The 23,750-nt window shown below is 36.8% G+C and overlaps 1 protein-coding gene across 9 annotated transcripts in view; it reads left to right on the top strand.

Moving 5' to 3' along the window:
* PUM2 (pumilio RNA binding family member 2) overlaps positions 1-23,750 on the top strand; it is a 75,114-nt gene that overhangs the window by 41,475 nt on the left and 9,889 nt on the right. For 4 of the 9 annotated variants that reach the window (XM_085056953.1, XM_085056952.1, XM_085056949.1 and 1 more), the window contains 7 exons: positions 341-466; positions 1,631-1,770; positions 3,432-3,570; positions 10,533-10,676; positions 11,710-11,991; positions 16,741-16,977; positions 23,199-23,466. In XM_085056953.1, the coding sequence (XP_084913079.1) occupies positions 341-466; positions 1,631-1,770; positions 3,432-3,570; positions 10,533-10,676; positions 11,710-11,991; positions 16,741-16,977; positions 23,199-23,466 (1,336 nt within the window). The remainder of the gene's footprint in view (positions 1-340; positions 467-1,630; positions 1,771-3,431; positions 3,571-10,532; positions 10,677-11,709; positions 11,992-16,740; positions 16,978-23,198; positions 23,467-23,750) is intronic. The other 5 variants (XM_085056950.1, XM_085056948.1, XM_085056955.1 and 2 more) reach the window with 3 other exon arrangements.

Raw genomic sequence — 23,750 nt, 5'->3', positions numbered from 1 at the left:
GCGAGACCAGCGTAATTTTCGGATAGTTTTAAGTTGGGCCAGATAAATTCCACTTTGAATAATCCCTTATGCATTAGGGTGGATAGACACATACAAGATGAAATCTCCTTGGAGTCTGTAGATCCAGCAAAACAAAGCTGTTAGGCCTTGGGATAAGTAAGAAAGGACTGGTGAGAAGACATAGAAGTGTTGATTTCTGTAATTATGTACCTGCTCTCAAAAGCTTCCAAAGTACAGGCAGTTCTGATTTTAACAGATAGGCTGTGTGGTTTGGGTGGTGTGAATATGATGATGCTTGCTAAGAATGTTGGCTGTAATGAAACTCTATTTGTTACTGCAGCAGGCGTATTCTCTGCAGGCTTGGCCCCAGCTGCTTTTGTGCCAAACCCATATATTATCAGCGCTGCTCCTCCAGGGACTGACCCGTACACCGCAGCTGGATTAGCTGCAGCAGCCACCCTAGCAGGTAACTGAACACTAGAAAGTGTCTGTCTTGATAATTCACCTAAATGAAAATAGAAAAAAGTGAAATCTGTCCTGTTTATTCTCTGCAGATGCAGTTCTAGGAAGGAGAGACTTGTAGGAAAATTAATATTGACATTTTGAAAATTTTTACTAAAATAGAAAAGATTTCAGTTTTTTATATGTGGATTCCGAGCTTCTCTTGCCACTGGGCTTTCATATACAAAATTAGGGCTTTTTTTCTGTTCTAAAAGTGTTTATCCTTGATAAGGTGCATCTGACATTGATAGTATGTGTTATTTTCAAAAGATGAGACAGCTAACCTTTTCTTGTATGTTTTTACTTGGCGCATTAATTTTCTAATTCCAGGCTTTCTCATTCCCAGTAGGCATGAGAATAAAGATGGTTTCCAGCATGCTAAAAGTCCCAGACAACAGAGAAACTCCAAGCCCAGGAAAAGCTCTTAAAAAGTTATTAGATATCACTGTGCCACAACATGACTATTGAGTATTCAAGTCCCAGCTGGTGCTCAGACTTGAGCGTGGCATTTTAAAAAAAACCACCTTTGTTTCCACGTGGTGGCTTCACAGGGAAGGCAGTAGGAAAAACTAAAAGACAAGTATACATAATGCATTATATGCACAATGCCATGATACAGAGAGATTATTCTTCTACAGGTTCTTCATCGATAAACTGGAAAAGTTAAGCGTGCCCACTTTGAAGAGCATCATGTAGTATGCAGGGGGAGGCAAAGGCAATAGTTGTGTTTATAAGCAAAGACATCATACAGAGTGAAGGAATCACAGGTGATCAAAGTCTCAGTACAACACTATCAGGAGGATAAATTTTGTTCGTTCTGTGGTGTTCTGAAATGATCTTTTCTTCCAACCATGAAAACTGATTTTGAATGTTCTTTGGTACACAGACTCTGAATGCTTTCAGGTTTTTCTTTGTCATCTGAGTCTCACAAGGGTATTAATTTTTTCATAGAGGAAAATTTCTTAAATCAACCTGTTTGTATTCATGTGTCATTTTAGCTAATAGGGGAATTCTTTCTTTTTAATACTGATTTCTCTTCTGACATTGAGAAGATGGATCAATGAGGGATGCTACAAACAGTGTTTTCAGCAGCTGCACAAGATGGAATAATCATGCTTTCTGGTTTTAGGTCCTGCTGTGGTTCCGCCTCAATATTACGGTGTTCCATGGGGGGTGTATCCAGCCAATTTATTCCAGCAGCAAGCTGCAGCAGCAAATACCACAGCAAATCAGCAAGCGGCTTCCCAGGCCCAGCAGGGACAGCAGCCGGTATGTTCAGCATGAAAAGCAGAGGTGCCTTACCCTAACATTTCAGTGTGTAAGGGTCAGCTGCTAGGAAATTCTACATACTTCAGATTATGTGTTTAGCATACAATAAATTAATATTAAAACCTCTCCATTTTCTTACCGATTCACTGTTTTACGCCATATTAAAGTTATTTTGCAGTCTCGTTTTAAAAAACAGTAAGCATAGAAATTGTTCCTTTCATTCAGGTTGCTGTGCTGTTACGTGTGTAAGTTATGCTTCCTGTGTAGTAAATTACTGTAAAGTTTAATCTAGAAAACTGACATGAGGGGATGAAAAGATACATTGTGGTAATTTTAGGAGTATATTGTTTCTTTTAAGCTTGGGGGAAAATTTGATCTTTGTTTTTATAAATTAGCTGGAAAATTGAATGTTACACACTTTACTCTCTTCAAAAAGTGAGGAAAAAAGTAGGGAAATAAAGGTGTTAGCAGTAGTTTTGTTGCTTCATAGGGAGGAAGGATTGCCCATCTTATTTTTCAGTGATAATAATTGTAATTCAGGATCACTATGTGCCATATGCTATTTTTGCCTTGGTAAAGCAAGAGTGAGCAATTGTTACAAGAATGTTTTGGGATTTTTAAAACAATGCTAGTTTTCTATTGTTACTCTGGATGCATTTTTAAACTGTTTTATGATATTTCAGTATCAATAAATGGCAATTTTGATAAAGGAAAACCCTAAATTTTACAATAACTTTACACTTGAAAGAATGTAAATATTTCAAATTTTTTACCAGCAATATGGTTGATTTCAGTGCCATTCTTAGAAATGTGATATAAGAAGTCTGAGATACCATGCAGTTCCAGGGGTTTCCTCACTGTTTTTATATTCAGGTGGATATTTCTTTCTACTGAATGTTTTTATCAGTGACCTGCATTGGTAACTAAATGTATATCATCTCTGCAGTGTCTTTTTGTGTTCTCTATAAAATTAATATCCAATTTATGCAAATTACATATACATTTCTTTGTGGGAATATATTGTGAATTGTATTTCTCCCTTATTTTGGACATGAAAAAGTTGATTTTAGGCAAGAGAAATAGAGTGGTTGCAAGAATTTAGATTGCTTTTCAATCAGATTCCCGGAGATTTGCTGTCAGAACATAGTAAAATACGCCTGTGTTGCATGGTGATGGAGTCTTATGTGAATTTTTAAAACTTAGTGGGTGCATTATTTACAGCACTGTTGGCAGTGGAGTGTTAATTATTTAGACAAGTTACTACAAGTGCTGAAATATTCATCATTCAATTGCCTGGAAGTAATGTAAACAAATGTGTTTATCAAGGAAGGTCAGGTGTTCAGTTAATAAGTAATGTAGGTCATAAAATGTATCACTCTTACAGATTTTCTTCCTTCCTTTATTCTCATTAAAATTGATGGAACATACCTGAGTCCTGCTGTCCAGAGCAGAGCAGGTATTTTATGGCCACATTTGTCAGCAAAATAGTATACACCTTTTATTCCTTGTATGTGTGTGTCCTTGAAACCAACAAGGTGCAGTATTCCCAGAATGAAAATCAGAGCTGAGAGGCATCAAAGCAACTGTTCTAGACCTTTGTTAGCACATAATAGATTCATTTCCTTACCTTTTAAGGAAGGGGTGTTGTGTCTCTTTTCCAGGTCCTGCGAGCTGGAGCAACTCAGCGCCCGCTCACTCCCAACCAGGGGCAGCAAGGGCAGCAGGCAGAGTCACTTGCAGCAGCTGCAGCAGCAAATCCAGCTTTGGCTTTTGGTCAGGGTCTTGCTACAGGCATGCCAGGTCTGTATGTTATCTGTGGATTAAGAGACTCACTGAAAGTAACATTATTGGTGTTATTAGGTAACAGATTAACAAAGTCCTATTACATTTATGATAAGCTGCTTAGAATTGAGTTTTATCATTTTATGTTGTTCAGTTGATTTAAAATACAGGCACAGTATTTTTAGAGAACAAGAAACTCCTCTAGCATTTATTTGGAGTGTTTTCTCTGTATTTGCTGTTATAAATGTATGCACATGGAATATCATAGATTTTTGCAAGCTAATTTCATATATAACGAAGCAACTATATGCTGTCTTAAAAAGTCATGTGTTACCTCGTTCCTCTGCAACAGGAAATATTTTGCTAGAAGAACTTTTATTTGGGACATAATAATATCTAAAATAAAGAATCCAAAATTAGCAAATTTAAAAGAAAATGACTGCTTGATCATATCTGAGGATCACAAAATGCTTGGAAGCACTTCAAAGCTTGGAGCCTCAGATCCTTTTAGCGTGCATGGTTTCTGACTTACTGAGGAATGGTTCATGTGTTGGGGAATGGTTAGCTTGAAGTTCAGCTTCACTTCTAAGTGTTTGATACAGTTACCTGAGTAAGAGGAATTTCAGTGTACTTGGCCATTCTTCAGTATGAAAGCTAAGGTTTTTACATAATTTAGACAGTGTTGATGCATTCCTTTGACCTGTACAGGTTCTCTCCTTGGTCAGCACCACTGTGAGATGCCCTGCAGCCTGGAGAAGTCAGAGTTGTTTGCTGCATGCTCTGGAGCTGCACTGTGCACTTGACTTCCCATGAGCACATTTTAGATTCTAGCTGCAGAACTGACTGGCTATTGTGTTTTTCTTGTCTGTTTTCTTTTATAACTGCAATTTCTATTTCTTCTCATGCAGTAGTTATCCTCAGCTTTTATCATCTTTCTCCTATAATGAGGAATCAGCAAAGTGCTGTCCTATCAGCTGCCAAGTGCTACCTCTGCACCTCACCAAAACAGTAAATAAGGCCTGCAAACAATGAGGCATGTGAGGGATATAATAAGCATATTTGCACAAGCCTCAAAGGCTTAGCTATACTTTTTATTTTTTACAGGGGGTGTGGTGTGTGTTTGTTTATAGTTACTTATTAGTTCTTTGGATTTGGAGTATCTGTTTTAAGATACTCTTAAAACCTATAAAAAGCCCCCCTACTCCAGGTGGATTATGGAAAGTAATACTGAGTGGTCAAATACAAAACCTCAGTAGTGCAAGAGCCTGTCCTTTGACAAAGGCACTTCAAGACTTTTTTCCTCTTCCACAAGCCCCAAAACGTTTTCTGTGAGGGCAGGAGCCTTTTTGTTCAGTTTCCATTGTAGGTTGCTGCATTATCCCATCTGATGCTGGACGTCTGAATGGCTAGAGAAGAACTTTATTCTTTTGAATATATTTCATACTATTCTATAATAGGAATTGTGTGAAACTGACTTCAGCTTTACCAACCACACTGTTACAGGGAATAGAGATCAAAATATAATGACATTTATTTTTTTCAGTCATCGTCACATGGGTTTGTAATGAGTCATAGGGAATGCTGGTGATTCCCCTTTTTAGGGTGAGAAAGATGCAGGATGAGGAAATGAATGAAAGCCTTTTTATGTGGGAATCTTGTTGCTGGGTTTGATATCTGCATTTGAGAGAGATGCTTGGGCTCCATTTATAGCAAGCAAAGAGAAGGAAGAACTTTCCCTCTTGATTTGTCTGCCTCTATTTTAGTTTCCTGATTTAGCATAAAGTGAGTTTTTCTCCAGAGGTGCCTTTTGCTGTTACCTTACTATAAAATTAAGTCAAGATTACTAAATAACATCTAGATGCCAAAATGTGATTCAGTGAATCCCAGATAGCAAACATTGAGCAACACATGTAATGTAATAAACAAGATTAAGAAGTGTGGAATTCGTTTCAATGGACTAAGATGTTTTACAAGAAGGTGAAGGTCCAAATTGAGTTTCAAGCTTCCGAATATTCTTTACAGAGAGAATATTTGTAGTTTGGCTTCACCATGAGCTAGTAAGTGAGAGTATATTGTTCAGCTTGTCCATGCTGATGTCCTTAGATTATTTGAACTGCTTTCTCCTTGTCACAGCCTTCATGGAATTCATGTTATCCCAACTATTTGACTGTTTTATTTTCAAGTTTGGTATTTCAAGGGTTTCTTTGTAAATTATTTCGGGAGGTGTATTCCTGTATTGCTTAAGATACCTGTCTCATTCTACATGCAGAGAGAAAGTGTCTGAAATCCAGGTTATTTTTCACATAATGTTACTGCTAAGTTTCCTTTCAGAAAATTGTAGAATGATAGAGTGGTTTGTGTTGGAAGGGACCTTACAGATCATGCCGTTCCAACCCGTTGCCATGGACAGGGAACCTTCCACTAGACCAGGTTTCTCAGAGCTCCATCCACCCTGATCTTGAAAGCCTCCAGGGGTGGGTGAGGTGTCAGCAGCCTCTCTGGGCAACCTGTTCCAGTGCCTCACCACCCTCACAGTAAAGAATTTGTTCCTAATATCTGACGCAAAGCTACACTCTTCCACTCTCGGTTGAAAGCCATTCCTCCTTGTTCTATCACTTCATGCCCTTGTAAAAAGTCTCCAGCCTTCCTGTAGGCCCCTCTGGGTACTGGAAGTCTGATATGAGGTAAAGCTTCAGGTTCTTTTTAAAACCATTAAATGTGAAATGCATTTTGCATTGGAATTACACAATTCCATTTAAAATTCTTCCTGTCCTAATTGAGCAAATGATTCAGTAACAAAGATTCTTTAAAAAGAGTGTTTCTGCTTGAATATATGTACAAGAGAGAGTCAGATGGTATTCCCAATTTCATAGTATGATCAGTATACATTCTTCTTACCAATAAAACCAGTCCTTGTCACAGGCAAGATCTAGACTTGCCTTAATCATCCAAAGTCGAGAGTCTACTTGTGACCTCAGGTATCTAAAGAGTCATTGTACTCAGTGGAGATCTCCCTTGTGCAGTTGCTGTACCGAGGCTGCAGAGCTGCTCAACTTACCCTAAAATAGATGTCTATAACAGCAGGTCAGCCAGATCCCTCCAGAGGCTCCATTGACTGCCCTGACTAGGTCAGATACAACTTAGTTTTATGTAATTCACACAGTAAAACTGTCGTGCATCTGGCTTGCAGGTGGGCATGTAAAGTGAATAGTCTGGAAAAAAACCCCATGTTTAAAGCATTAAAATTAACAATTTCTATCTATTGGCATAGCGGGTTTTGGTTTTATTACCTAGAGGAATTTGAAGTGTGACATTGCAGTGGGTAGTATGAAATAGAAGTCAAATTTCATTATGGCAAGTATACAGGGAGTTACAGTATAGGCAAAGTTATAGTGGTTATAGAAAGTATAAATGGTTTACTGGCTGGATACTAAGTTCTGAATTTGATTTGTGAGAGGATGTGCAGAGATAAGGCTGTGCATGTCTGTGTTAGAACAAGCAAAAGATTATGGGAGTTCAGGTTTTGGAGAAAGAAAGTTGCGGAGGGGAGAGGATGGCATTTTTAAAAGGGGCAGGTAATTGAGTTTGCTGTTAGAAGTGTCACATCTGTTAAATTGTGCAGAGAGAAGTGACAAACTGACATGCATTTGGATGTCACCACTGAGGGAAGTTGCATTACTTGATTGGGTAAGTGCAACACTAAGGATGAGCTGAATAAGCCAAGAAAACAGATTTCTTCTCATTCTTTAAGTATATTCAAGGTTTGTGTGATAAGAATCAGAAAGTTTTTCAGAGTCCGTGGTTTCTGGAGACATTTAGAAATCATTTTAGCAAAACACCATATTGATTAACTAGATTGTTTACTTTCATATTCCCTGCTGCTAGGGAGACAGTAAGTGTAGATAGAACAGTTGAACTCTAAAATAAAAGCTATGATTAGGAACTGATTAGGAAACAGTATGTATTAGTTTTCTGACTGCATGGGAACACCAGAATGAACTTGAATTTGAAGGCACTGAAGTGAGCTTTGATAATTGTTGATTTGGCGGGGAAATTGCCCAGCCACAGGGAGAGATGATGATGTGATGAAAGGTAATAAAAACTGAAACTGGAAGAGAGGGAATTAGAGGGGAGATCTGCCAAGTCACCACCTTATCTTTGACAAACGAAAAGGCAGGGGACATTTCTATCTTTGTGCTCACCTTTCTGGGATGAGGCACAGTTTGTGGAACAGTGCAAAGGAAGGGAAAGGAAAAGACTTAAGTTTTGCTGTGAGAGCTGTTCTTCAGTTATTTAATCTTATTTGAGATGGTCTCTCTTAATTTTTATTTTTTTTAATATCAAAGCAAAAAAATTTATACCTTTTGGGCTGCAGATGCACTTAGCAAGGTTTTAGCAATTTCGCAAATAGTCCTATGTTGCTTTGCTGCAGTAGATTTAAGTAGAAAGCTGAGGCCTGTTTTGTTCAGAATGTATTTCAGAGATTGGAAACAGAGATGAACCCATCAGTTCTCATGCATGGCTTGAACCTCTGTGACAGACGGTATCTGGATGCTATTGACCTAGCTTATCATTACTTATTTTAAATGTCCTGTCTGTGGATCACAGGTTCAGATAATGGCAGGGAAGTATCAAGAGGGCTTGAGCATCTTGTAATGTAAAGAGCAAGGGCAAATTGCTTCAATTTTTTAATTTAGCAGTCATACACATAAATTATTTTAGAAAATCTAATATTAATGTATTAACTGCATTAATCTCAATAAATTTAATTTATGCAAAGTGTAAGTGTAAGTTATCTCCCCTGCTCCCCTCCAAGTATGTTGCATTGGAAAATAAGCTTGTTTACATTGTGGGCCTGAAGTCAGGTAAAATGCTGTGTATTAGTTTCAGGTGAGCAGAAGGGTGTAAACATAAAATTGGTGGGGTTTTTATGCAGTTATAATTACACAGTTGCAGCGTTATCCATGGGTTTATGCATTTGAAGAGGGTAGGTGGACAAAGTAAATACTGGTAAGTATTAGCCAATTCTGAGTTCTGAAAAAGTGGTTTTATATGATACATCAGGAACAAACAGCAGAACCGCCATGGTATTATCAGTTGAACCTGCTACAAATAAAAGCAGAAATTATGTAGGTACTAGTAATTAAACATTGCTTATGTGTGCAGAACACATGGTATTATAAAGAGTTTTCCTACTGTGTCACTAATCTAATATTTTGTGTTCTCTACGGAACTCTACCGTAAAACAGACAGCAGTTTCTCACCTTTCCCCACCTTGGGAATGTAGCAACCTTTTAGTGATGATGGGGTAGAGCAGCAGAGCATATTTTTGTAGGTGGAAGGGGCAATGGCACCAATTCAAGTGTAAGAACCTGTGTTGGTTGCTTTTAACTAGACAAATTTTCAGACAAACCATCTTGTGTTGTTGGTGGGAAGGAGAAGGTAGATGTGCCTAGAATGCAAAACAAGTACTGAGCAGTGAGAACAAACAAGTTTAGATTGATAGCAATGGCAATTTTTCATAACCAGTATAATGCATTCACCTCCAGAACTGTGAATTGAACCTAAAGACCTGGATTTTTATTGCTCCTCTCCTGTTCAGTACCACCTGAGTCTCCTTCAGATCTTCAGATTTTCTGAATGTGTGAGAATTTGGACCTGTGTATCCAGCTTCCCTGAAGAGCACTGTAGCCACCAGGCCAGAAGGCAGTTGATGTTTCCAGCTGTTTTTTTGGAGTGTGTCTAGGCAGGAGAGATTACAGAGATGTTTTAGAAATTGACGGGGAGAAAATATGACTTGGAAGGCTGGTGATTGTGGTACTTACCTGAAATCGGAGTGCAGTTCTTTATGTTCATGTCCATATGTATTTCAGAGAGAACTCTGCTAGACCTAGTTTTGAGCATAAAGGCAACTGATGTGAACAACTGACTTAAAATAGAATGCAAAATCTTCTTTCTTACATTTGCAAAAATGGATGTGTGATTTTTGCAATCTTGACTTTTTCTTAATAGTGCTAGTATATATTTGAACATGGGAGGAATACTGAAATTCCATTGGGTTTTGTTTTATTGCTTTATAAGAATAGTCAGTCTAACAATTAGAAATTGTTATATTTTAAATATCAGCACCCTTTCTTAGATTATTGAAGCTTGTCTTCCATTTTTTAGGGATTCTTATTCTAATTCATCTACTTTACTATAAAAGATCAAGAGCTTTCAAATTCATTCTCTTGCTCTTGTTCTAAATAAAGGTTTTTTGCTTGGCTTTCTTTTGTCTCTTTTGCTTTTCTTCACTCATACATTGTATCCTGTATTCCTTCCTACTGCTTGCTTTTCTCCTTTTTCAACTCCTCCTCCTTTTCTTCATCAATTCCAATTCTTAACTGTCAAGTGAATGAAGTGTTATTCTTGGATTACAGTCTTTTATTCCTGTGAAAGAAGCTGGTCCAAGGTATTCGTGCACACACAGCATTCCTTTCCTAATGTGTTTTTGCAGATGGACTTCTAAGTGTGGCTAAGTAATGTATGGAATTGCCAAACTTGCAGTTAGCACAGCCCTTTAATTGTGCACATTTCAATAGCTTTTCCGTGTACAAAGGAGTACAAAAGAAAAGGAGAGTATTTTAACCTGCTGAAAAAAATTGATTTGATGATGATCCAGGTACTGTCAGTTGTGTTGTACCTGTACCTTCTCACTATGGTGTTAGAAATTTTATTCTTGGCAATAAGTTCAACTGTAGACAACTAATTTTAGCAGTTATTTTAGTTGTAAAAAACTTCTTGAAGCATTTCTAAATCTGATTTTGTCCCAGTGTTTTACATTGTTTACTGCTTTTTCTTTTGATGTCCAGTTGATGTTCAAAGACAGTGTGGCAGAAATGCTGGTCTGTAGTTTGTGGTTAGAATATTTCAAGGAGAGAAGAAATGCTGACTGTATGAGACTATCTGTACTACTAATCCTTGTCTCCTGTGTTGTGTAGGCTACCAAGTACTGGCTCCCACTGCCTATTACGATCAGACTGGTGCCTTAGTAGTAGGCCCTGGAGCGAGAACTGGCCTTGGCGCACCAGTCAGATTGGTGGCCTCAACTCCTGTTCTAATCAGTTCTGCAGCAGCACAAGCAGGTAAATATTTGATCCTGCACAGAGGTTTCTTTCACTTGTCTGCTGAATCTTAACAGTAATGTTGATTAGTATTTGATATTATTGTTTTCTATGCATCTGTGAAGTTTTCCAGTTGTGAGGGATATACTGTGCATGCTTACTTTATTATTTTGTCTCCTCCTGTTCTCTGAGACTGCTGTTTCTCAGAGATGTGGTTTTCCATTTTTAATTGGAATTTAGAGTCCTCTTCCCATACATACACAGGCATGTTTCTACAAATGTTGTTACTTGTCAGATAGGAACATTTTCTCCTTCCTCTCCCCATGCATATAACATGCACTTCTCATCAGTCCCCTAAATGGTGTCCTCTAGGAAGCATCATTTCATTGCTTCGGCCTGGCAGAAGATGGACTGCTCTGAAGCCTTGCTATGCTTTTCTCTTGAAAGTATTTTCTCCTGAAAAGTATGGCAAGGAAAAAGTTATATAGAGAATGGAAAGCAAAAGAGGAGAATTAGTTCTATCAAAAGTCTCTAGTTTCCTTCTTCTTTTTACCAGTTGTGAGATCTAGTACTACTTTACATTTATTGCGTTTGTTAAATTAAAATCCAAAATACTAACCGTGGATTAATTAACTTAATCTGTTCAGAAAATTAGATTTTAAGTCAATCTGTAAGCTTCTTTTTTAATGCAGAACTCACTTCTGACAGTAGCTGAAGATGTCTTTGAATTACTGTTAGCTGCAACTCTGCTACTGCAACTTTGGATATAAAAAGTTCAGTAAACAGTAATGTCTTATATGTTTACACTGAAAATTTCCTCAATTACATTAACAGTTCTGCAGCCTTGATTAGCTTAAAACATGTGCTGTCTTCACATTTTTTCCTTGAGTAATTAAGATTGTGTAATACTGTTAAGTCTCTTCTAGTCCTTTAATATGTGAATTTCTGCTTGTTTTAAGATGGCTTCAAGAAAATACAATTTAGTTCTGAATAGTCCATTTTCAGTCAGAAATGTTCGAGAGAGTAATTATGGTTGAAAACATGTGTTTTACAGCTGCAGCTGCTTCAGCTGGAGGAACAGCAAACAATCTCGCGGGAGCCACGAACGGTCTATTTCGGCCACTTGGTGCCCAGCCACAACAACAGCAACAGCAAACAAATAGTAGCCTACAATCCAATTCATTTTATGGCAGTAGCTCTTTGACCAATAACTCCCAGAGCAGTTCTCTTTTTTCACATGGTCCTGGCCAACCAGGAAGCACATCTCTTGGCTTTGGAAGTAGCAGCTCTTTAGGAGCAGCTATCGGCTCTGCACTTGGTGGATTTGGCTCATCAGGTAGGTTGTTAATATAGTGAGGACATTCTGTGAGATTTTTGTGTTAAGCAGAAAAATGTGTCTGTATCAGGCATCATATATACACATACATTTCTAAAAAGAATGCAAAAATAGGTTGTTCAAGTTTAAAACAAAATATAGGGGAATAAATGAGTTTTCTAAATTCACTTGGGTTCTGTATACAAGATGCATTTTTTAACAATATCCTTTAGGTATCACAGGTATTTCCAAAATACTTTTCCATACTGTACTCTGCCCCAGAAGTTTGTTATTGTTTTTCAGTAAGCTGCTTTTGTTTTCAAGGAAGTCTTCATTCTGTGGTTAAAGTAACAATTTATGATATTGAAAATATGCATTCTTTTCTTCCAACTTTCATATCAGAAGAATTCCTATTTTTTTCAAACAAATTAAATAGCATATGATTTTCTAAATTTGATCTAATATTGAAGTGCTTTTGTTCCGTAACATTTGTAAAGTATTTGTAAAACAAAAATATTTCATACTGAAGAATAGTCCTTGTTAACTCTAGCAGATTTAATCCTAGATACATAGTTAAGCCTAAATAGCTCAGTGCACATTTGGGGCCTTTAATTATTTCAACAGATGCTCCTAAATATTATTTTGTTTATTAAAAAAAAAATTACTGTATTTAAAAAAATAAAATCATTCTATCATGTTTCTACTCTAAAGCAGAAATTTCGTATTCACACAGTTTTTAAACATGCAAGGTAGGTTTTCTTCTATTTCAGATTCAGTTTTAGTAAGGCAAGACAAATATTTTTTTAAAGAATATTTCCTTTTGCTATTAATCTCTTAAGTTTACAGCAGTGAATTGCTTCTTATTACTAATACTTTAATGAAATCAGTGGAGCATGTTTAGTGTTACATATCTTGCAGATGGGTAGAAATTGGGGGAATTGTATGTAGTCTAACAGTATTCTTTTCAAAATTAAGGAAAATTAGCCCTAAGGAAAGTAATTAAAAAAAATTATTACAAGATGGCTTAATGTATGGTGGAGAAAAAAGAGAAGGAAAAACAAACCCTTCAGTGTTAAGACGTGGTAGTTGTTATTTGGTAAGTAAGTGTGACTAGTGACATCAAATATACTGCATACCAACACAGAGTTTTTCTCAGTGTTGTTTTTTCATAAAATAATCGGAAAAATTATTTACTTTAACAAAACTAATGCTAGGAAGTCCAAAATCAGGTTTTTACACTGATCCTATCCAATATTTGATTTTAAAGGGGAGACTCAAAACATCTCATGTTCAATTAAAAAAAAAAAAAAATTGAGGCTATTAAGTAGTGTAGGTTTTCTTAATTTTCCATGATGCCACAGCAAATAAATCTTATTTACAAAATTGTGCTATCCAAGTGTATAGTATGAAATATAACTTGTCCTGAGGTACTTGTAGGGTTTCAGTGAATCTTTAGCAGCTGTGTTTCACTCTAGATACAGTTTCATTACAGTGGTAGATAGTGATAATAAATTTATACGTTTAATACAGTGCACCTATTTAAGGTCTCTAGATAGAACAGATTTAAGTAATGAAAGTTTTATCCAGCATTATCTGAAGAATCTCCATAGAACACAAATTTTAGTTGTCTATCTACTTAAGAAAATCAGCATAGCTTTTTCTGGCACAGGAGATTAAGCCTTTTTCTTGTAGCAAAGGTCAGTTCCAGAGCTTTGTCCAAAGCCCTCAGCACAGAGAGCACATGCTGAAATCTTGCATCAGTATCCAGGGTGATTTAGCTAGCATGGTAGTTTGCACAGGGAAGCAGGAACCCTACACTTTTGCAGTTTGAGAAGTGCTGATGAAAGGTGCTATCTAAACCTGAAATATTTTTAGTAGTATTATTAGAATAAAAGTATATTGAAAGTGCCCTTCTGCCAAGTATAAATTATAATTGCCCTAATGGCCACTAAAAAGTGCTTCCTGGTTATATATTTATTTTTTAGAGTTCTGACCTGAATGTATATATGAATTGAATTACACAGATAAGCACTTAAACTAAGCGGTATTCATGCATATTGAGGCAGATTGAAAACAAGTTTTATTTTTCATCTGCCAAGGTTTCAGCTTCTTTGTAACTCCCAACAATGTGTTGAAAAGGTTGAATTTCAGTTAAAATATAGCCATGAAGACCTGATAGATGGCAGAACACATTTTGCCCTTATGTTTTCAGTTTTTGCAGGGGAAAAAATAGCTGCAAAAAATGCAAAGGTGAGCATGTTCTAGCTTGAAAGACTGAACAAAGTAACAACTGAAAGCAGCAAACATACCATATAAATGACTGTATGTACTTACAGTCTCTGTTCTTTTATAATAAAGTTATTCATACTCCATTTTAAAGGTTTAGGTACGTGATGATAAGTTACTGCAGCTTAACAGGTAGCCAAGAATTAGATCAGCTATGGCAGCTTTCCAGATACCTTCTCCTGGCTTGTAACAACTGTAAAGAAATTGCATTAGCTCAGAGAGGGGGGAAGAGGAATAAGCTAATGCAAATTATCTTCTGGGTTTTGCGAGCTTTGCTTGTGTGTGTGAACATGCAGCTCAGCTGGTTCACGGTAACTTATTAAGCTGCAGTAATTTAGCTGAGTAAGAAACCCTGAAAGATGGAAAAATAACAATCTATTGTGTAGCATTGTATTAACATTTATATGGTTCACTGAGCCAGAGCTTGTAGAGCTGGTCTCAAAGCATGAGATTTCTTTCAACTGTTGCCTTAATTTGCTCTTCTGGTTTCTTACTCTCAATCTCCTTGCCTAGTTAGTCCAGTATCTTTTCCTTCTGGCTTCTCCTCAAGTATGTCTTCCTTCCCAGTTTCCAGGCAACGTTTATCTCCTGCTTCCCTCCCCCTCCTAAGTATGTTTCTGTTTCTACTTGTACTGTGTGATGTTCCCATCATCAGCGTACTATTCCAGTCTTTTGCCCCACAGTCATATATACCTTCTACAGCCTAACTTCTCTTCAGATCTGCTTTCTTCTCATCTTCAGTCTCACTGAAAGTGCTTGCCAGTTTTTCTTGCAGTCTCTTTGTTGGCTCCTTTGTCTGACCTTTCTCTCTTTCTCTTTCTGGCTTCCTTTTTTTCCTCTTTCTCTCCTCCGTAGTCTACTTCTTGTGTTTGGCTTTTGTCTCCCCTGCACTTGAAATAGAAAACTTCCTTTCCACATTGTTTCGTGGGCCTTTCCAACACAAGGTGGAATCTTGGACAGCAGTTTCAGAGTCTGTTTTTGACATGGCACACTGAAGTTCAGTTGCAGGCACAACCTTAACCAACCATCTCCAACATGCTGTTTAGGGTCAGGAGTTTAAGTTTTCAGCTATGAGTCCGTAGCAGATCTGTGCTGAACTTGGATGAACTGTGATTTTGCAAAGATTTTTAGCTCAGTTTAAGCATGTGACAATGAAGGTCTCCTGTTGCTGGCATATTTGGTCTGAGTACATTAAAGCATTAACCTCTCAAAGAGGTAGCTAGTTTATTTTGGTAAGGATAAAGCATCTTTCTTTGCCAGTATTTCTGAAATTGCAGTGTTTAGACAGAAGTTCTATTAGAAATTTTTGTCCAAGCAAGTTTCTGCCATGAAAAATATTAGCCAAGTTGTTAATGTTATGAGAAAACAAATTAGTGTCTTAAAATGGGAAGTTTCAAGCGACCTTTATATTGGTCCATGCTGCCAGCTTTAATAGGAAGGTACTTGAAAAGGATAAAGGTTATGAAAGTACAAATTCGGACCTTTTCTTTTTAAGTTGAAGTAGACAATAGCAGTAATCCATTTTCCAAATTCAGTTTAAGAAAGATACTTGTTATTAAAATATCCGTAATTTTGGTTTGGTTCATGAGTGTAACAATGTTCCAGTGTTTAAAACAGGCACTCTAGTTAAATATTTCACTACTATGCAGCAGATACTAGAATTTAACATTTCTAAAAACTTTTTATTGTTCTCCTAATTTGTCCTAGACTGCTCATCGCCCTGCTGAATGATGCTGTGCAGGATAACCAGTCCTTCACTAATACACTGTTATCCAAGGACTCTAATCTAATTTGAATTTCAGAAACAATGATAGCAGTAAAATCACATTTTTAATTTCTCACCTAATTTTCCTATCTCTGCTCTGCTTCTCATCTTCTTCTTGGCCTATTCCCTGTTTATAATATCTTTTCAAAACACTTCTTTGAGAGCCATAATTCTCATAAGGAATTTTAAGCAGTCATTTTTTTCCTACAGGTGAGGGGTTCGCAAATGAGGGAGTTCAGAAACAGCTGAACTGCAATATAAATTATTTTGCGAACCCTTAAACAACAACTTCTAGAATTTTCCTGAAATGAGTGTCACTGTCTGACTAATAATTTATGGTGGAAAAAAAATTATCAAATGTAGTGGCAATATTTTTAGAATCATTTATTCTATAAAGTGACAGTGTAATCTGATCTTATAAATTCCATATTTGTCCCAAAGCCTGAAGCCAAGCATTTAAAACAGAGTACTGCAATATTACTGTGGGAAGTCTAGTGTGAAATGTTGAAAGACATGGACGTTGGTGAAATTACTTGCCAGTGGTATGTTTATACCCACTTAGATTTACTTAAAAGCATGTGTGGTTATCACAGTAATTGTCTTTGTCATAACGATTGCTGTAATTATTGTGATCGCATCTGTTGTTGCCCAGCTGTAGTTGGGGATAGGTTTTATTCAGTTGACACTGTGTAATTAGGGTCTTTTTATTTCTTCTTCAGTTGGCAGTTCTGCAAGTAGTAGTGCCACAAGGAGAGATTCTCTATCTACTAGCTCTGACTTGTACAAAAGATCTAGTAGCAGCCTAGCACCCATAGGGCAGCCATTTTACAATAGTCTGGGATTTTCCTCCTCTCCAAGTCCAATAGGCATGCCTCTGCCAAGCCAAACGCCAGGACATTCACTTACGCCACCGCCATCACTTTCATCACATGGATCCTCATCCAGTTTGCATTTAGGTAAAAAAACAAAAACAAAAAAACAAAAAAACACTTTTTGTTTGTATGTGTGTATGTATTTCTATGTGTAAAATATGTGTTGCATAAGAGATGTCACATTACCTTTGCTGTTAAACAGTTTTGTAATGAAGAGGGGCCATTTCTGAAGGGTGAAGAGCACATTCAGATGCTCATTGATTTGACAGTGGAGGGCACTCAGCTTTTGGCAGTATCGTGCCAACAACTGATTTTTCTTCCCTTGCAGAAGCCCAGTAGAGAGACCAGTAAGAATTATTGGTCCTTTTTCTATTATGTTTCCACAGTATGACAAGCAAAGGTGCATTATTTTTGTTTCTCCTTCCATGTGTTACCACTTTAAGGACATTTTACAGATGTGTTTAACAGTGAACTGACTTTCATTAATGCCCCTTGCCATGATAAAGTAGAAAAATGAGCAGTGCTCTCAATGTAAAAGGTATTGAAAGGTAATTTTTGAATCAGTTAACCTCATGGTCCAGATACTTTGCCAGGAAGACAGTAATTTATCACCAAGCTGGTGGAAAGAGAAAAAAAAAAAAGCATTTGTCAAAGAAGTGGCAAAGGCATTGTCAGTGGTGGCTCTCTGTTATCAGATGTATTTTTTTAAGAAATGCCGATAATAATTTCTTAAATGTTTTTTTGGCTAGTTAGATGACATGGGAGCTCAACCTTTCTTTAAAAAAAATAAATAAAAAATCTAAAGAAACCCCACCACATCATACAGTATATTTAGAAAATTATGCCTCTAACCTGAGGTTACCTAATAATTTTTTTGTTTTCTGCTGCAAATACTTGCCATCATTTAATTTGGATTATAAAAACATACAGTAAAACTGGATATAATTCAAGATTGAGTTGCCCGTTGCTCCAGTAACTATTCATTGCACAGTTCCGTGCTTGCAATAGGCAACCTAATCCTCTATGCTTCTCTTAGTGCAAATAAAACAGGAAAAAATTTTAAAAATGCCTACCAGAATACACCTTAAGTGAGAAATGTGTGAGTGATTTGTATAACAAGGTTAAATAATTAAAATATATTACATTTGCAGTACAGTATCCCCTTCAAGGTTAAGTGCTGAATACCCAAAGTAAAACTGGGCAAGGGGATGTTTCAGCACGTTTTATTTTTTTTTACTTACCTTTTTTCCTTTTTCAGGTCTGCAAAGTGCACCTTTGGGCTGAGACCAAGCATGGAAAGTTTCAGCCCAAATGGAGGCTTTTGAGAAAGTTCTGAACATCTGACAATGGGGTTATCATGGAAATCTTTTTCTTTCTTCCTTTTCAAAGTACTTTCACCATAGTTTTCATATTGCTGAAAACTATACTTCAACCAAATTTTGGAAGGCATTATCTAAAATTTAAAACATTTAAAGTTTTATTTGTTTCACATTTGATAAATGTTAAAAGACTTTTTTTGAGTTCTGAGAAAGTAGGCTGTGATCAGTATAGAGGATTGCCTCTATCATCACAAATTGTTAAATACTGATTTTGACCCATTTTGAACTGTTTGGCAGTGTGAACTAAGCCTAATAGCTTGTTAAAATCATGTACTCAATCAGTGTGTAACAGCCAGAATATACAGTTGTACTCTGAAAATTGACACAACCTTGTTGGCTTTCATGTGTCCACTTCATCTTCCAAGTGAAGTGGAACTTGATTACTGATAAAGTTTTTGCTACATTCCAAAATCAGCCTGAAATTTGGAAATGGAGATCTTTTAGATATTTGCTTTCACAAAAAATGCAGAAAAACATAGTAATTTTTTTTTAGCCTTTCTGCCTTGTACCATATGTTTGCACAGTTCCATTCAAAGTGCACCATCTCAGAGTTTAAGACTATTTCTGCAGTTAATTGTCTGTCTTGTTATATTTATTCTGATGTGTTCATCAGCCACTCTTGGAAGCATGTTATTTTCTCACATACAAAAATTAAAAATAAAAAATAGAAGCTTTCTCACAAAAAGAGAAGTAATACCTAAAATCAAGAGGGAGTGTAATTTAAGAAGGGCATGGTTATCATGTGGTCACTTTTCAGAGTAGAACAACATTGTAAGTTCATGTCTGCATGCAGTTTCCATTGATATTCTGATAATGCCTGTCAAATGCAGCTCTCCCTCCACCTTCCAAACTTGTCCTGCCTGCTTGTATCAACAGGTTCAGCTAAGTTTTAACTCCTGTTTTAAAATGGGCATCAAACTCGGTTGCTCCTGTTTCAGCCACCAGAATCTAGAGCACAACACTGGGAAAGGGTGCATGGTTTTATAACCCCTTTGTCAGACACTGCTGCAATTTGTAGCTTAAAAGAACAATTTTCCTTTTACAAGAAATTTGTGATATTTTACTGTTTTTATCTCTTCTCACCAACTTTTATCCAACATCCTAAAATAGGAATGTGCTAATGACTTTGTGCTAGTGTAAGTTTTCCTGTATTTGAAGGGATTTGTCAGTTGTCTGTAACTGCTTCTTTACTGTAATCAGTTGGAGCAGTACGGTCATGAATTTGAACTACCCTTTCACTCCCAAGTACAAGGAACTGCAAGAGGAAATGTTTTTGTGATGTCATAAAATTCCTTTTAGATTGGTAATCCTTACCCTGTTTGGTACATTGCAGCATTTTAAGAGCAGAGTTTTAGTGTAGAGTAGGATTTTTAAAACCTGGGCTTTTGGAGGTAATTACTTTCTGTGTGTTGCAAGCGAAGCTTGTTAGCAGTTCAGGTTGATGTTTTACCTTCAGAGATGGTCATTCTGGGTAAGATAAAGGCCCCTTGGCAAGGCAGTATGGGGAGCTTTGCATTGCCTCTCCTGTGTCCCTACTCTGTAGGGCTGCAGTAAACCAGGCATAATAAACAATATGCATTGGATCCTAAAATATACGTAGATGCGTGTAATTCTATTTTCCATATGAAGATGAAACTTTTAGCTGAGGATGAGATGGAGCTACTTTTTTTACAGGTGAACAAATACTTTATAGAAATTAAGTTTAAGGAGTTTATATACATATATATGTGTGTTACTAGAAAATACTGCTGGTGCATGTAAATAAGTGACTGTGCAGTAGATATGTTTTCTGTCTTCATTAGAAATAATTGAAAAAGTACTTTGTTAAATACTAACAGACTAATGCTATCAAAATAAATGTGCCTAGATCTAGTTTTAAATGTTTTCTCACGTTCTCCTTAACATTAAATATGCTACCTATGTTAAGGAGTCCGTAATTTAACATGCTTTGTGTCCTTGAAACTTAGTAAGGCTCTGTTTTAGGTGATCTATATCCCCTTTATATCTCTGTGCCTTTTCTTCTCTGTGGATTAGGCATGGGGATTTAGGTTCAATTAAACTGTAAAACAACTTAATATTACTCAGTGGTTTGGAGATCTTTGTTTTATGAGATCAGAAATGATAGCTAATTGATTATCTGAATAATGAACTGCACACTTCATTCCCCAAGAGTTTGGAATTGTGTGGCTATACTGATGTCTAATAAGTATTTTAATTTTTCAGTGCTATATTCAGTCGGGTATGTTCCCCAAATAACTTACAAGACCTAGGCTGTTACTTTCCTAGTTTGGAGAAGAAAATAGGCCATTGTACTCACTATGTATGTAATTAGTACCTAAGACAATATGCTTTTATTTTGGGAGTTTTACTGTTTTTCAAGTCTGCAGGGTTGCTGCTGAGCCATAACATTGCTGTAATAAAAGATTATGTGAGAATCTAATTAGTTATTAAATTACTCTCTTTTATATTAGTGTCCAGTGTTTCACAAGATTCTGCTTTCTGTGTGCTTTTAAGTACCACAGGTTCTTCTAGGCACAATGGTTCTGCATTCAGCCATCCTGTGTTACTATCCTCCTTAACATGAATGTCTGAAATAGTTTCACAGGCTAGACAGGAGCCTCCCAGTTGCAGCATAGTTGTCTTGCAAGTCTTAAAAATTGATGGTTCCCAGATTAGACTGAAAAAAGGCTTGGTAATCCTGAGCAGGAAATGTATATTACACAAATATATTTGTTAAAAGCTACCAAGTTTCTTAATTTCTATTTTAGTTGCTGGATAAATTGTTGCGTTTAACTTACAGAGAGGAAGGCTTAGTTTAAAAAAAAAGCTGAAACAATTCCTGATTCACGTGTGCAATTCTATGACTGCGTGTGTTGACTGTGAGCATATGATCTAAACTGCCCTATTAGTTTTTGGCACAGAATTGCGCATGTGATCAGTGGAGCAATAGAGGTGCTGCAACAGGAAAATAACCCATAACTTCCTTTCAAATGGGCTCTGGTGCCCTCTCGTGATATTAAATAGTGTTACTGCACAGCATGTGCAGATAAGCCAGGATTGCATTCAGGTATTTATGTAGTCCTGATGAGAAATACCATAATTTCAGCTGCATAAGTTTTTTTTTATTCTTTAAAAGGCCATTCCCAGTGCAGAAATTACGGTCGAACATCACTCTGCATACTGCTTCACCTGCAGAATGTTGGGGTTTTTTTTTTCCTTTCAGTTGTTAGTACCATGTGGCTGTCAGTTCTTTTCTGGAAACAGCGTTTGTCAATGGAAACTAAAAATTATAGTTACGAAAATTTTATTTTCCTGGCTGTAAAGAATTAAGAGGCTTTAATTTAAAACCTAGTGGTTTTTAAAAGGTATTGTGGGGCATAAAGTATTTATTGATGGTTATAATAGAATTTTGAAAACTAATTATAAAATAAATACTAATTATTTCTATTTTAGGACAAAATACCATACAGTGCATTAAATGTGATGCTTGATGTGTCTTGCAGAACACTAACATCTCAGATTCTGGTACTGGAATTTGACCTATTGAGAAAGATAACTTTACCATTAATACAAGCCAGTCCACTGTAACAGTTGTTGCCTGGCCTTATAAATACTTGGAACCAAAAAAAGGCTTGGCTGGGGCACAGTCAGCTCTTTTTTTTTTTTTTTTTTTTTTTAAATTCAGTTTGTAATAGAGCACCATTCAAACAGCACATACTGCAAATTGTTTTAAATTCAAATGTAGATATTTACTCTGACTTTGAAAGGGCTTCAGTTACGATGTTGCCTTCTAGACAGGAAAACAAAATGCTTTATATATCCAATTAATACTCAATACTTCTAGGGAGTGTTTGGATTTGGTTTTTGTTTGATTAGTTAGGTTTTAGTGGTAGAATTGAGGTTTCTATGTGAGAATTGTCTTTGAATTTTTCTGCTTGTATTATAGTTAAGAGTATCCCACTAAAAAGTCATACTGCAGTTGGGAAAGATACTTTGCATGCTTTTTATAATTGCTGCCTATTACAAAGTGGAGGGGAGAGGCCTGCTGGAGAAGTTCAGAGTGACACAAACTGATCAGAGAGCAGAGTGTGAGGAGAAATGCACAGGACTGTGGGATGACAAGAGCTGGAGGTGGAATCACTAGCAAAAAGGGGTATGATGTTGACATAGGAAGGCAATTCAGTTCTTAAAAAGTAAGGAAAGATGAAGTGTTAGTGAGAGTGATGAATGTTGGTGCAGTGAGGAAAGGACTTCATGTTTCTAAAGGGAGCTTCAGTTTGATGTGTCTGTGGTTGAGAATTAAGTAGAGCATTCTTGGTTAGCTGGTTTGAAATTTGACATATTTAATGCTTAGAAGAGATACCAGATTGAAAGCTTGGGATGCTGAAGTCATCAAACAACCTGCGGGACAGGTACAGCATGATAAGAGGCGCCACATGTGCCTCCCCAAAAATGCCCTTTAACACATTGTAAGTTGGAAATGTATCTCAGTAGGGACTGAAGGGTAGTTCAGATTTCATGGTCTATTTTTACACAATTGGCTAACTTCGAGATTACTAACAAGGGTATAAGCCAGTATGACTTGTGTGAAGTGGAAATCTGCCCACTAAGCTTAAGGCCCACCCATTTCTAAAGTTTCTGTAAGACTGAATGGGTGCTCACTTTACTTGCCTTGATATATTCTTTTAATGACATTTTGTTTTCCTGGTGCCCTTCACATAAAATAAAAATGAGGAGGAGAATGGTTTAATTTATTGCAAGATAAAGCTATCTAACTCCTCCAACCGTAATGAGGTAAATATAAATAACAAGACAACACTTTTGTTTTCTTTGGCTCCAGGGTGTATCCGTAGTTTTAGTACACTTGCTGTTTTGCTGTTGTTTTGTTTCCTCCCGGCTCTCACTGACAGAACTGCTTCCTTGTAGGAGGACTGACAAATGGTAGTGGTCGCTATATTTCTGCAGCCCCCGGAGCCGAAGCCAAGTATCGCAGTGCAGCAAGTACCTCGAGTCTCTTTAGCTCCACCAGCCAGCTCTTCCCTCCTTCGCGCCTCCGCTACAGTAGGTCTGACATTATGCCTTCGGGACGCAGCCGATTGCTGGAAGATTTCAGAAACAATCGTTTCCCTAATCTTCAACTAAGGGACCTTGTTGGACATATTGTTGAATTTTCCCAAGACCAGCATGGTTCTAGGTAATCATTATAAGAGTAGTTAATAATATTTTACTGCTTTGATATTGTTTTATTAACATCAAACGTTTGAATGAAGTGCTAGTCATCTTAATTCAAAGCATGTCATTAATTGGAGCGCATACTCTTCGGCTGACCTTCTCTAGGAAATTTCATTGTAAAAGCAGTATTAATTTAGCTGCCTATAGAAGTTCTCAGTGTAGAAATAGCTTCATAACTAGACTTGTAAACCCTAGTATTTAGGTATCAAAAAGGTGTTGATTAAGAAAACAAAATATGTGGCATCT

The sequence above is a fragment of the Lichenostomus cassidix genome, chromosome 3, assembly GCF_008360975.1.
Source record: "Lichenostomus cassidix isolate B80296 chromosome 3, HeHo_3.0, whole genome shotgun sequence".
NCBI classification, from domain to species: domain Eukaryota; kingdom Metazoa; phylum Chordata; class Aves; order Passeriformes; family Meliphagidae; genus Lichenostomus; species Lichenostomus cassidix.
This window is presented reverse-complemented; position numbering and strand designations above follow the sequence as displayed.